This window comes from Acyrthosiphon pisum, chromosome A2, assembly GCF_005508785.2.
Source record: "Acyrthosiphon pisum isolate AL4f chromosome A2, pea_aphid_22Mar2018_4r6ur, whole genome shotgun sequence".
Lineage (NCBI taxonomy): Eukaryota > Metazoa > Arthropoda > Insecta > Hemiptera > Aphididae > Acyrthosiphon > Acyrthosiphon pisum.
This window is the reverse complement of record NC_042495.1, coordinates 76,507,817-76,523,949: the sequence shown is the minus strand read 5'-3', so window position 1 is coordinate 76,523,949 and position 16,133 is coordinate 76,507,817. Positions and strand designations below refer to the sequence as shown.

The following is a 16,133-nucleotide window of genomic DNA, read 5'->3' as shown; positions in this document are numbered from 1 at the left end:
TTAAAGTTAATCATAAACTTGAGTCCAGTATGACCTGAATAAAGTTTTCCCCTTTGAATAAAAAGAAAATTACCAAAATCCAACTTTTCTAGTAGGTATTCTACGAGGTGTAATCGTTTTTATTGTTGAAATGGTGAGATTTTATTTTACCATAGGTAGGTATTCTTATATTTTGTATGGTAATAAAGCACTAAGGTGCCACAAAATTATTTAAATTTCACGCTTTTGTGCCCTTTTATAAATAGCTGGCTCCGACAGCCTATTACACTATACTAAAAATCATCTAAGCTGGAAGAGCGTAACTCTATTATTTTAAAAATATTTTGGTTAGATTTAATTTAACATATTTAGGTAATTAGTCTTATTTTTTCTATTTTCTACAAATGTAGGAATTATTTTAACTTTCACTAATAACATTTTCAAGAGCCGTGGGTTTTATAATTATGACAAATCGATTAGAGATAGGATGTTGATGACTTATGAATTTTTTCTCCATCAATCCTACATAATGCTCTTAGCTAAAAACAAATTTCATGCCACCCTAATTTAAAATATATAAATTTAACTTTGCACTTTTTTGCATTATTTTGTTTATTACTTCATTTTTTTGTTTATATCTATATAATTGTTTGTCATTTTTATAAATTAATAAATTGTAGATATCAAAGAAACTGTTTACATTTTTAAAAATAATTTATTGTATTATGAAGAATAGGGAGTTTTTGTTATATCGCCTTACATGATTTGATTTACTACGTAAAGGTGCTCACGTGTCATGCTTTATAGATACGCCGATTTATACTCTTATTGAATATTATATATTTTATACATTTGTCATTTTGTATATCATTTTGTATTCGATGATTGATCAATGCTTAATTGTAAATTAAACTATTGACATTTGACAGTAGTGAATTATTGAATGCTGTTTCATGTAGCTACACAATTACATATTACATTTAAACAGTAAATATTTCAAAAAATTCAAGCATTCTTTTTTAGGTCATCAACATAATATGTTTCCATTAATCATATATATTCCATATATATGATATGTATTAATATGATAAAATATAAATAAATAAAAAACTGTCATGTAGGTGTGTGTAAGTTAATATGTACCTATATAATATATTCCACTACGAAGAATTTGTGAATTATATAATATGTAACTATTGTACCTATTATATAGGTTATGCATTAATATTTAATACACTATTGACTATTACAATGTTATGGCATTTGCCATAACATCATCGTTGTGCATCTTATTCTTACCTTGGCGCGTCCCTGCACCTGGTGGGTAATCCTTGGAAAACGGGCAAGTGGGCAATACATTTCTCCGGACCGTCAACGTCGAGAAGATGATGGGCTTTATGTGGCGGCGAGTGCTGGCCGATTCGTTTAGTTGGAATATCGACGACCGTTTTCCTGTACAAAAATATCCTAGCTAGGTATCTATAAGCATTGATTAAATATACTAGTATATTAGTTTATTTAATCAATGCTATAAGTAAGTAGGTACGGCGATAGTGTGTTGTCCCGGTCGTGCAGCAGCTAACCGTAAACTGACAATCGCGGTGGGAATATGCCGCCACGGCATCACACACTAACCACAGTATAATTATATTATACGGATCTTGGACAATAATTTATTGGTCCCCGCGAAAAAAACGACGTATGGGATGATTGTTCCCTGTTAAAATTGTATACACGGAGACAATTGGTCTCCGGCTTAAAAGTTAAACACAAAATATTTTTTTAAGCATAAAACGTGCTTGCACTTAATATAAGTAATTCAAATAATAATTAGAAAAAATAAATATTAAAATGTTCTCCAGTGTACAATATACATATGTGGACTATACAAATAATTTAATAATTCATCTTCTTAAAAGTACAAATAATACAAAATAATAGATATAGAATGTTTTTTTTTCTTCATCGTTTATAGGTTTCATAAAATTACTACAAATAACATTGTAAGATATGCTGGAAAAATTAGCGGTTGACGCCTCAAATACGTTGTTTTAAATTCTGTAATTGTTGTTTTATAAATTCCATTATGGTGATGCCTAACTTAAATTAATCATTTGTAAATGGTAATGCTGCAAAAAAAAAAAAATTTTTAGTGTCATTTTAGATTTTTTGGTAACAGAATTAACTACTTACGTGGAATCTTGTTTTAAATTTTCAATCTTTAGACATAAAAGTTGAACATTTTATAAATTTTCAACTACAAAATAATTATTCAATTTTAAATTTGATTAATTTTGTCAAAATTCAATCTTTAAATGCTAATAAAAAAAAATTGTGATTATGTATTTTTAATATTTTTCACTTTATATTTATTATAACAACATATCAGGAGCCTTGTATTAAATTTTCACACTTTTTGGCCCAACAAATAAAACTTTATTGATATTCATAGAAAAAAAAATAAAAAAATTGAAATATGAAACTGTCCGTACACAGCTCAAAATAGTCAAAATATTTTGAAAATGTTATCAAGTAAGAATTGATAAAATTAACATTTAGTGAAATTTACATGTATCTACAGTTATTCGTTTTTGAATTACAACAAAATAAGAAATCGCTACATGAGAAATCGAGTGAATATCCAATGTTGTAAAAATTTCAAACGATCATAATAATTTAGTTTGACTTTCTTATGAACATTTTTTTTTTGATAAAAGTAGACAAACTTATAAAGAATTTTGTATTAAATTTTCATATATTACATTTAATAAGAACATTTTTCATGAATTCTTAACTCAACATAATTTGATAGTTTTCGTGATTTTTCCATATTTTGTCAAGATTTGAACTTTAAACGCTTAAAAAAAAAACTGTGACTAAGAATTTTTAATATTTTTCGAATGTTAATGTAACAATATAGTATGAGCTTTGTATTAAATTTTCAAGCAATTTTACTCAGCAAATAAAGTTTTATTGACATTTATAGAAAAGTAAACTAATAAAATTGGATACTGAAAATGTCCCTAAACAGTTCAAAATAAATCAAAATATTTTAAACATTTTATCGTGTATAGAAAATGCAAATATAAACAACCAGTGAAAATTTCATCTATCATTTGTTTTAAAGTTACACCAAAAACCAAAGAAAAATCGATTTTCGTAAAAATTCCCGTTTTTCCTTAATTTTTCATGGCGCTTTTGAATATTACTGGGAATTTTAAATTCTGAACTCCCCAATGCACCAACAATATTCACTTTCCAATCGAACAAGATAGTGAAGATGAAAATCTAAGCATTATTTCGACTACTTATCGTGTACACAGACGAAAAAAAAAAATTAAAAATAAAAAACAAAAAAAAACACATATCATTGTAAAATCAATACATTCATCGTTCCACTCAGAATCTAAAAATATAGGTACCTACACAAAAATATCGTGTTTTAAATCCTAAGTTAAATCCTAGTTAAAAAACTTCAAGTTTTACATAAATGCAGTTCAGCTCTCAAGCGTTTTTTGATTTTTTTTTTCAAAATGCGTGTTTTCCATACCTAATTTGATGGGGTACTTTCAAATAAAAACGCTCAATTTAATTTAAGTTATGGTAAAAATATTTTTTTTTTAAATATTAGTTGTTTTCAAAATGTAGATAATACGGTGTGTTCACTTACAACCTATGATTAAGAAATTGTTGAGTCTTTATTTTACGTCATTTAATGCGGTCATTAGCGCTAAGAAGGTCGATTTTTAAATAATTCTGTGTAGCGTTATACACATTAAAACTTAGGAACGTAGCTTACTTCCCAATCGATTTTTTGGAGTAATTTATTTTTACTTTTATTGATTACTTCCAAATTAATTTTGTTAACTAGTTTAACAGTCACACAGAAGACAGAACGAAATAAATTGTACAACAATGCGAATAGTATACTGTAATTGCTTATCTGTACTTTTAATTTTTTTATTATATTGTGTGAAAGACCTAGGTATCGGATTCATATTTTATGAGAACGAAAATTTCAGTTTAGTGCTTATCTATGTATCACTGTAGATAGATATTATAGATATGAAATTGTTATAGATAACTGGTAATAATTTAATTTAATATTTTTAAAATTATCTTACAAGTATATTGTCTAAGAGATTGCATGGTAAATGTCTTCATTATTGTTCATTTCGGCTCGATTGCGCCTGGACAATTTTTCGTAAAAACACTATCTGCGGCGAAATTATATACGATATAATGTTAATGATAGACACACAAAAAAAATTATCACAGTTATTACTTTTATTTGAGTTTTGAGTGTCCTGCAAATCGAATTTTCGAATTTTCTTGGTACTATTATTATTCAGTACAAATGTTGATAAAAATAGAAACTTGTATCTTTCAAAAAAAAAAGATACATGATACTTAGTATAAAATGTATCATGGTACATGATACTTGATACTTCAAAATTATATATCACGATACAAGATGCAAGATACAATAATTGTATCTTTGATACTGCCCAACCCTGTATTTATGTATCGATTGTACACGCTATTTAATTATAATTTTTACATTTTACAGCAAACCGTGTGGAGACATGGCCGACGTATTAATGTCTCTCAAACACACCGTACCAACACCACAATCCTCAGTTGACGAACAACATCAACAGCACGATCAGGCGTATGGGCTGTCCACCAATCACAATGTAAGTACTAAGTATAATATAATATTATATCCATTCAGTGAGTAGTGATCGCTCAATCCGCTTAATACATTTCTAAGACGCTGCAGAGCGGTCTCACGCGTTTGGAAGGTAGGATAAGTTTATTGAAAAAAGAACAGTTGATTTTTGACTAAGACACTAAGTATAGGTAGTAATATAAACTATAATATTATATTTGTTTTAACATATTATACAATTCTATTATATTATTCTAACAACTTACGATCGTGTTTATCCCGAACTCCCGAATGTATTGGTCTTCGGCGAACTTAGTGATCTGGTATTAGTTTTATCGAGGCACTGGTTTCCAGGGATCGATGGTTGCATAGGTCTTGAATATATTATATAATCTATTTTGACAAAAATAAAAATGAATCACGCCATCGGTTTATTACAAGCGGCACTCCTTCAGTTCATACTGTAAAAATCCGAATATTTGAAAATACGATCTTCGACATATTTCGAGTAATGTGATACGAGTACATTGTCACATGGCCGGTCGCCGGTCTATGTGTAAAGAATGATGATCTCACACTTATAAATGTTAAGTTGTCATATCTTATTCCTGAAACACCTCGCACCTCCATTATTTTCTCCACGTTTTTGATAAACTCATTAAAATACTATTTTGTACGTCTCACAGTGGTCTGAAATCATTTTAACGGCTCTAATCCCATTTCAAAATAAATCTTTAAAAAAAAGGCAAAACTCTATCAGCATAAGTTCCTTAAGAGGATGTCTTGTATTCCACTTTCAAAATAAATAAAAAATTTTTGTAAATTTAAATGATGTTTAAATTGTTTTGACACAATATTTAGACAAATCGATATGTCATTCCTTTAAAAGTATTATTCTCTATCTCTTTTGTAATAGGTGACTTTACTCTAAGATTACTTAAACGCATAGAAAAAATGATTTTGCGTAAACGCGTTTTGTCTATGTTGCGCGTGGGCCAGTGAGAGAAAACGAATAGTGCGCTGACATCCTCTTAATGTCATTAATACACCTACAATAAAATAATAACAAAAATAAAAAATCCGAAAAACATTGTATTTCCGTCATAAAAATTATATATGTATAGTTTCATTAAAAATAACGGGAAAAAACCTCATAAGACTTACAATTTCCACGTTGATAAAATCATAAACAAGTTAAAAATAAACGTATGATTATAAAATTTTATATTTTTAAATTTATTTTGAAATGGTACTGTGCGCCTGTAATGTAATACATTGACAAAATAAACTTTTCCAGTAGTATATCAGGGCTATGGGGCATTGTAACTTTAATTACCTATAGTAAAAATTAAAACAAATTACCAACTTTAAAGAGATACCTACAGTATTTTCTATTAATTCAGTACCTAAAGTGTATTAACTAGAGTTAATTATGCCGTTTTATAAAATAATAATATAATATAATATATACCAATATTATATGTAAAAAGTAATATGAAACCCACACGTGCTTTGAAAATATGTAAGAATATACTGAATTACACGTATCTGTATCAAATTATTAATATTACCTCGTCAATTATATTTGTGTCAATATTATTTCATTTAAAAAATGTATATTATTAATTATCACATAACAAAGCAATTTAAGTAGGTAATCATAAATTCATAGAATGCATTGATTGGAAAATCGGGTTTAAGTTTAAATATATTGAAATTATATTTGTAAATCAAGAAATTTTACAATCGAGTATTCGAATTAGTAATACTTAAAAAACTAATTGTAATTTACACTATATAGATTTAAGATGATATACCTAAATATACTAGGTAATTCTATATAGTCCGGGCAACAGTGGCGCAACCAGGATTTATTAAAGAGGAGGGGGTTAGGGGGTACCAAAAAAATGTATTTAAATACTGTTTTTCTATTTATTTTCTGAATATATACATACATTTTATTGCTTAATAAACACAATTATTTGATATATACCTATGACATCAATATTTTTCAAGGCTTTGTACCCAAATCATTTATTCGGGTTATGGTTTCGGGTGCTTCAAATAAAAATAGAGGTTGTGGTTTCAGGTTTTCTTTATTTTGAAGAATATGGGTTTTGTTTAGCCAGTTTATTTATTCGAGTTATGAGTTATGGGGTATTTAAAATCGACTAATATATCAATTTTGTTGTGCGTAGTGTTAAATTTGATTAAGCAAAGTATAAAGTTAATAATTATACAATCAATCTTTCAGTACTGATGTCTAATACAGTAGTGACACACGTAAGATAATTTAATTTAATATTATAATATTATTATAATACATTTTATAATATTAAATATTAAATGTTTTAACAACAAAGTGTTAAATAGTAATAAAATAAAATGAAATAAGTTATTGAATCAAATATTAAAATTTTATTTTGAATAAATACATTTATAAATTATTGATTATTCCTTATAATCAAAATGTTATAAGTTATAAGGGATATACGAAGATCGGTTGCAATAAACTTTAATATAATATTATATTAAAATTTTAAAATAACATAATTCAAAACAATTTATCAATTGTATCACAATTGTCACGTGTAACCAATGTTCCCAATTATGAAAAACTGAATTCTCCATGAAATATACATACAAATTCATGTCACTTGAAAATGTAATATTTTTTTATACGGGTTATGGGTTAAAACCCGAATTTAATTTCGGTTTTGGATGTTTCGGGTTATACCTTGTACGTCATCAAAATCAATCGGGTTATATGGGGGTCTACGGTTTTGATAATTTTTAAGGGTTTTTTTAAGGGTTTTGGCTATACGGGCTAAACGGGTGCAAAGCCTTGATATTTTTTCATGACAATGTTAGGGAATCTTTAGAAAAAAATACTATGGCATTAGCCACTGGCCAGGAGGATCCGGTTCCTGGGTGTACCACTGGAATATGCAACGTACCTATAATCCTTCCATCCCGCTAGACTTACAATGGGAATTCAATTGAAAATCGCCCCGGTTACACTTACATCGTAAATCAAATACATTAATCAATTTAATATTATTATTTTTTAATATATGTTTGTACATACAGGACGATTCGCAACCACTGATCGACTATGGTTCGTCATACGGCGATCAGACGTGCTGGACCACGCTCGGAGGCGGCCACCAGCAGCAACAGGTCCAACAGCATCAATTCCCCAGCATGAGTGTGAACGTCAGCATGAACATGACCATGCACGGGTACGCTCCGATACACGGAGACGCTCAGTTCGGGTGTCAACCGGTAATTTTTTTTTTAACTATATGGTTATAAATTATAAAATATTTTACCGCACACGATCGGTCAAGTTTAGTAACATATCTATACACATATCTATGACTAAAGCATCACATATTTTACACAATTCACATTTTATGCCACTGAAATGAGCAAGTTCTTAGGTAAAATAATATATTGCATTTGTTTTATTATAAATTGGAAACTATAATGTATTACTATTATTCGATTAAATTAATTTTTATGAATTTATCGAAAAAAATATACCCTCCACTCTTCATGTACTAGCTCATTTGCATATATTTCTTTAATAGCTTAAAAAGTAGCTAGGTAAGTATAATATCTACGGGCTACGTTTAAATCTTAGTCAATGAATTAAATTGATGCGTAAAATTTGACTTCACATATTTCTAACATAATTGTATTATTAGATATATCTAAAATTTTTTATAAAAATATTGGTTTATAGACAGAAACAAAAAAGTATCTATGCTAATATTATATAACCTAACTTAAGACATTATATTCACGTTTCGCTTATTTTAAAACTCATTTTCACCCATTTATCGGTCCACATACTCAATGAAACATATTTACTAAAAAACAATTGACCATTATCATTACCTGATGGCTGATTATTACTATAGAGGCAGTCTCGATAACGGAAAAGTACTTACCTATTTCTTAAACCTTATCAAGTTGTCAATAATTTTATGATACAATGAAAATATTAGATAGTTACAATCAGTGCTGGACCAGATATTTTTGATGATTCCTGATGCCGCATAAAAATTTAAAAAAAAATTAACTGCTATTTAATAATATATTACAATAAAATTATTTTATTAAGCTCTGCTGAACGACTGTACATTAGGCGTCGTGTGGGTCACTGGAATGTATGAGTTACATTTTGAATTCAATCACATAAAATCATTGTACACTAAAAATGATTCTGAGATAAAACGGTCAGCCGATTTTACAATAAGTATATTTTATAATACTAATGCTATTAAAGTAATGATACAGTAGGTAGGTAGAATTAATTTTTACCTTAAACAGCGCACTTGAAAATATCATTGTGTTCTGTGTATAAAATTATGTTCTCCATTATAAATGTAATGTATTTATATTCATGTTATACGCTAATGACCATAGTAGTCAAAGCACAAATTGTACAATTTCAAGACCAAGAAAAAAAAAATATTATAGTTGGAATACATTAAAATTTAAAATACATTCACAATTATTTTTTATAGGAATTTAAAGTAATAAAATACGTGAAAATCACGAGAATGTGCACATTATTTTGAGTTGAGAATTCAAAAATTTTTTTCTTTTTAAATCCAAGATTTGAAAATGTAATACAAGATTATTCATAAGTTTGTCTACCTTTATCAAAAAAAAATGTCTACAAACAAATTAAATTACATTTTATGAGCGTTTGAAGTTCATATTTTTACAAGACTGGGTTTCACTCGATTTCTCATGTAGCGACTTTGTTATTTTGTTGTTAATCAAAAACAAATAACTAGACAGATGAAAATTTCACTGAATGTTTATATTTTCATTTTCTATACACCATAAAGTTCGCCACCCACTGCAGCGGTAGTGGTAAAATTCTTTTGACTTGGCGGTGGTGGTAAAGTTGTGTCCGGACTCATTTTGCCGTAACCGCTACCACTGCAGTGGGTGGGGACCTTAACATTTTTAATATATTTTGACTCGTTTTGACCTGTTTACGGACAACTTAAAATTTCAATTTTTTTAGTTTTTTTTTCTATAAATATCAATCAAATGTTATTTAATGGGACAAAAAGCGTGAAAAATTAATACAAGGCTACTGATGTATTTTTACAATAGCAGCTTAAAAATATTAATTATATATAGGCACAATTTGTATAGCTAAGGATTGAAATTTTAAACAAGTTCAGTTCCACGTAAATAGGTAACATAAAAATTACCTTATTCACAATAATATAATCAAATATACTTAGTAATATCATAGGCCAGGGATGGCGAACCTTATTTGGCGCATTATTTCAGTAAAAGGCCAATTTAAAATATAATTCATAATTTTTTCTTCACTTTCCAAAAAAATTATTGATAATTTGAAACTATCTTTAACTTATTATTGGAATATATCGTAAGATATTGTAATCTGTACTTTCCATTTCCTAAGCTCGTAAACGTTTAGATTAGATTATCAATAAATTCGTTTATCGCGTGTACGTACAAACGTAGGTACAACAGAACAGTCGACAGTCGTCAACAGATAGTTTCGGATGCCTTACACGACGACTAAAAAAAAGGTCTGCAAAGTTTCTGACACGCGAAGCAAATAAAATCAAACAATACATTTTGATTTGACACGCAGTTATCAAAAGGTTCGTCACATCCCTGTCATAGGCGAGTCAAAAAGTCCAAAAATACAAAATTGACCATTGCATTTTCATTTATAATTAAAACTCCAACCTAACCTAACCTAACCGTACTTTATCATTTAATAATTTTAATTATTATACATTTTTTAAAAATATTTTGTATTACAATTTACCGATTTATTTATTATATTGTGTGAAAACTATGTGATATTCATTTTCTTAAGATAACATACAGACCAATAGGTACCTACTAATATTATATTGTAATCGGGTTTATATAATAATTGTACTTTATACATATTGTATCATTCTATTAATAAAATTATAAAGGGGAAACCTGGGTAAGACGTAAATATTATGTGTACTATATACTCGTACCTACCTATATAATAATATTATACTATAATTTTATATGAACATTTTTTATACAATTTTGTATTTTCGGACTTTTTGTCCAATAATCAAAAAAATTAATCGTCTTTCCAATGAACGATGACCTCCAACTATTTTCATAACGGACTTTTCGTCCGTGATTTACTATAGGCTGACTCGCCGTGTTCGCTTAGAATCGTTTTTCTTCTACAATGATATTATATTATTGAATTCAAATTTAACACCATCCGTTACAGTGACCCACTTGTAACCTACTGTACAACAGAGCAACACCCGCTTGCCCACATTTTTTCCATTTTGCTCCATTGGGCACCAAATATATTGACAAATATCCGAAGGCCCCAGGCAATCTTCGCTTAGTCAGCTGTCCAGACCGACCCTGGTTACGATGGTTTAACGAAGTTAATTTTGATAAATAATGGACTAATTTCATTGTGATCAAATCATACCAGTTTTTCATCAATTGTACAGTAATTTTTCCGAGCCTACTTCTGAAGGTACCATACTAATTATTAATATATCGTATTGCAGGTCGGGTGGACTCTTCCAGCATCACCATCACCGGTACATCATCTCCACCACCACCATCACGGCCCGGTGCACCACCACCAAGGCCTGTTGAGTCCATTGGTGGCTATGGGCAACGGTGGTTACCCGTCGGCAGCCACGTATTCGTTCACGGCCGACTTCCGGCCACAGGACCCGATAGCGTCCCAACTACCACCCCCACCGTTTGCGTGCAACATACAACCGGCTGTTCCAGCGCAGTCGTCGTCCTCGTCTGCGGCAATGATCGACGACGATTGCAAGGACCTGAAACCATGCGCCGAAATCCTTATGTCGGTGAGTGGCTGCGGTATGGGCGGCGCCGAATGTTCTCCTGTCGGGTCGGCGACCATCGGTGAGGATGGCTGCCGGCCTAACATGTGCCGGATATGTGGCAAGACGTACGCCCGTCCCAGCACGCTCAAAACCCACCTGCGCACGCACTCGGGTGAAAAACCGTACCGGTGCGACGATTGCAACAAATCGTTCAGCCAGGCGGCCAACCTGACGGCGCACGTACGCACCCACTCTGGCGAAAAGCCGTTCCGGTGTCAGATATGTGACCGGCGGTTCTCGCAGTCGTCGTCCGTCACGACCCACATGCGCACCCACTCGGGCGAGCGGCCGTACAGGTGCCGGTTGTGCAAGAAAGCATTCAGCGACTCGTCCACGCTTACCAAACACCTGAGGATACACTCGGGCGAGAAGCCGTACCAGTGCAAGCTGTGCCTACTCCGGTTCTCCCAGTCTGGAAACTTAAACAGGCACATGCGCGTCCACAGCGGTATGAACGGCGCTGACATCTTATTGCCTGTATGACGGTGGCGGACAGTCAGTACCACCACCGCTACAACCTCAACCAGTCACCATAGTCATCACCTCCACCACCATCACCATCGCTACGTCGACTGTTGTTGGTAAGGAAAACCTCCCCGAACAAAAAGAAAATAAACTCGATTGCAAAATCACAAGACCAACTTCAAACGATACACAGAGCGTAGTATAAACCGACTCCTCCACCCGGGGTCGGTTCGATTCGTATCTTTCGCCTAAGTCATCTATAGATATGCGTACGGTTTATTCTACATAATATAGTGTATAGGTAGTAAGTACCGCTATCACAGTTATGTATAACTATTAATATAAACTATAACATCATCACGCACACATGTCATTGTCATGTATACATAATTTACTTGCTCGGAGTCCATGATTTTAATCGCCTATATTATACACGATATTATGTTTTCGGTTAGAATAACCACCTATAGGTATTTTGTTTGCGAAAACCGATAATGGTCGTGAACGGTGGCGATGATTTATAAGTATACCTATAGCTAAACCGACAATGGCGCAAATATAGGTACCTACTTCGTTTTTGTTCGTGCGTTAATAGTACATGATAGTCCCTGAGAAATATTCAAATTTAACACCAATTCCCGTTGTTTTTTGTTAATCACGAATTCGTACTATCATTAGTTCAATTTATTTTTTAGACGTTCTTGTTTTTCCCCGATGACCGATGATCTACGCGCCTTGCAGTAAACAGTGTGTTAGATAGTCTTCGATTTTTTTTTTCTTTTTACATAGTTTTCGTTCTTTGTATGCGAATGCTACAACTGATTTTTAGCACAATATTAATATAATATATAGACGACATGAACCACCCCCTACACCCACATCAATGAGTGCACCATCGAAATGAACATGACGATGACAACTTGAATAAAGTCGTGTTTACACTTCACAGAGCAAATATATATATAGAATATAGGTATAAGTTGTGTGAATTAAATCGTCTCATTTATTAATTTAGAATTTACATATAATTTAAGCACATCAGACGACAAGTATTTATACCATTCCTAATTTTGTGGAATTAATTTCCGACTATAATCTGAACCACTTAGACGTTATTTAAATATATTCAATTTCAAGATCAGTACAATTTAACTTCATACCCAAACTCGAAGTCTAGAATCGGATTAACATCAACTTTCTGTTAATATGCGTTATTTAATTGTGCCACACTAAAATAATTATTTAGATAATTGGAATACTAACATACCATTATTTTAATATCGACAACGATACTATATGAAAAACTATACTCAATACTCTTATAGTACAATATAATTTATTTTCTTGGTATATCCATCGTATATTCAATAATTACCCTTCCTCGAACAATACGATATAATAAATTGTTTACGATTTTTGAAACTGAAGTCCCGCAGCAAATAATAATTAATCTCAACATTTTTTTTTTAAGTTCAATTATATGTGATAAATATTAAGACTTCGTTAATTAATATAAATATCACTTAGTGCTAAAATTGTTTTTTTTTTTTAGTAGAATACTGCATTATATAATATAGAATGTACATTATTGTTCTCAATCCTCGTTCATATTATAGCGTTGTGTTTTGATTATTTAAGTCTTTTTTCGTCGTATACATTATGTAATATTAATAACGACGCAAATTTTAAATGTTCATAATTAAGTATTAAGTATTAATCAAATTTTAGTTATCTATACTTAATTTTATGACAGTCCTTTTTTTCTAATCAGTTATATAGTGTGTAAAATTGATTTTACACATTTACGTGTGTTATTTATGTCATAATTAATTATTTTTAAATATTCAAGTATATTCTCAATCTAGTCAATGTATTTTATGTATAACAAATAACTTTTAGAATTACTATACAAACATTTGTAAATATGGCTGAAAAATATAAAACAATATAAATGCGAATGAAGCACATAATAATAATACATAATAATATAGGTATATAATACAATATTATTTATTAGTGTATCAATTTCTTCTCTACTTTGTCTCTATTGCTCTACATTTAACAACAAATCATCTACCTTTGGTCGGTATGAATTATTATATGATATATCAACATAATTGATATTAAACATTACAATTATGAGTGGAAACTGTGTGTCAACCTCTATTTCTAAAGATATTTTAATAATATTTATTAACAATAGACATTATTAGTAATTATTAGATATATTAATACAGTTATTGACTTAAAATTTAAGACTATACCGAAGTGGTGCCAAACCTTAGAACCGTGCAGAGAATGGAATCACGGTATAGGAAATATTAGTCAATATTTTGAAAGTTACATTGTATACAGAAAATTATAATTTGAATAATAAAAGAATGATGCAAGCTTCTGTTTTGTATTATTGGTAGAAGTATTTTGAGAATAACAAAATAAAAAACCATTAAGACAAATTATCTGAATAATATGAAAATATATAAAATTTTATCAAAATTTATATTTCAAACACTTTTATATTAAATAAGGTATTATGCTCTATTTTTATTTTGGTTTCAATATGAAAATAAGGAATTTTTGTAAAATTTTCAAGCTTTAGGTATTAAAATAAAAAACTTTCAACAAAATAATTTACAAATGTTTGCCAATTTGACATTTATTGGACTCCAAAGTTTTTAAAAGAAAACTATATTAATTTCGATTTATTATTTTGTTTTTAAATAATGACATAAATTAATAAAAAAACGGTTAATTTGTTAATTTAGGTAGGTAATTTTTGCTTTCTTATACTGGTCAAATCAAAATTTTCCTATTGAATTTTTTCTCCTAAAATATATAAAGCAAACACTTAGAATCTATCTAAGTAACAATAGTTAACAAAAACGGACATTATAATATGCAATAATCATAGGTATAAGTAGAAGGTAACTGGTTAAAATGTGCCAAATATTGTAAAAACACACTTCAGAACAAGAATATACATTTTTAAAAAACTTAATAACTAGATTTTACATAGGTAAAAGGTATTCATTTGAAAATTTTCAAGATTATTGTGTTCTATTTATAATTTGCATACAATGTCTTATGTTACCGGAGTGATGGGTGTTAAATCAACACTTAGATTTGTCATTGTACACCAGTATTTCAATTCTTTAGTATTAATCTGGGAAAAACCGTTTATGTTGATAAATAAAAGTAATTACTAAACACTTGAAAAAAATTAAACTTATGTATAAACTCATATACCATGCCTGTAGGTTGATTTCAAATAGGAAAATGGTAACTATAGGTTCAGCAAGCAGTCTTGAATCTCATTGGTTTTCACCCTAAGCTCAAGTCAACAAAGTAGAATATATTTTGAGTAACATTGTTGCCAGCACAGAGATTTTTATATGTTACTCATAGTGTTGTACTGCCTCGTGACTAAAAATTATTTGACTGACATTTTATATCCACATAAGTAATTTATACATTTCATAATGCTACCAAAAATCAATTTAGTTTTTTTGGTACTGGTACAAATTAATTGTAAATCAGTAGTTATAAACATGTTGTCGACAAAGCTTCAACAAGTTGGAGGTAGGTTAGGGTTGTGGCAAGTACTATTGATAAATTGTTTAATTAATATAAACATTAACTCAAAGTTACACTATACTGAAAAATAATGATGAAAAAAAAATATATTATATATATAATACAAATAAACACAAATAATATTATTGTTCCATGCAACACTAATATATTGTAATTTCTCAAATAAAATATTAAATGTTACATTTATTTTTTATTTTTACAATTTCTAAAAAGAATAGTTAAAATTGTATTCAATAAATTTGTTTTGTTTTTTAAATATTATATTTACAAATTTGAGTTTTAAAAAAATTTGGCTCAGCTGAAATATTGCTTGACCGATTTTTACTTAACAGAAATACATAAATGTATAGTAATAATTAAATTATTTATAATTGTTTTTTTTAATCGTATTAAGAATTACATCACCTTTTGTTTCACTTAAAACTAAAACAAAAATTGTATTGTTACAAAATATGTCGTTTTTATGACATTACACTTGTCGAAAAGCA

General features: G+C 29.6%; 1 protein-coding gene across 2 annotated transcripts in view; it reads left to right on the top strand.

Moving 5' to 3' along the window:
- Positions 1–12,887, top strand: part of LOC100167865 (protein glass) — a 37,827-nt gene extending 24,940 nt beyond the window's left edge. For both annotated transcript variants that reach the window (XM_001947015.5, XM_016806305.2), the window contains 3 exons: positions 4,550–4,676; positions 7,742–7,936; positions 11,236–12,887. In XM_001947015.5, the coding sequence (XP_001947050.2) occupies positions 4,550–4,676; positions 7,742–7,936; positions 11,236–12,069 (1,156 nt within the window). In that variant the 3' untranslated portion in view covers positions 12,070–12,887. The remainder of the gene's footprint in view (positions 1–4,549; positions 4,677–7,741; positions 7,937–11,235) is intronic.
- Positions 12,888–16,133: the final 3,246 nt, after the last annotated feature.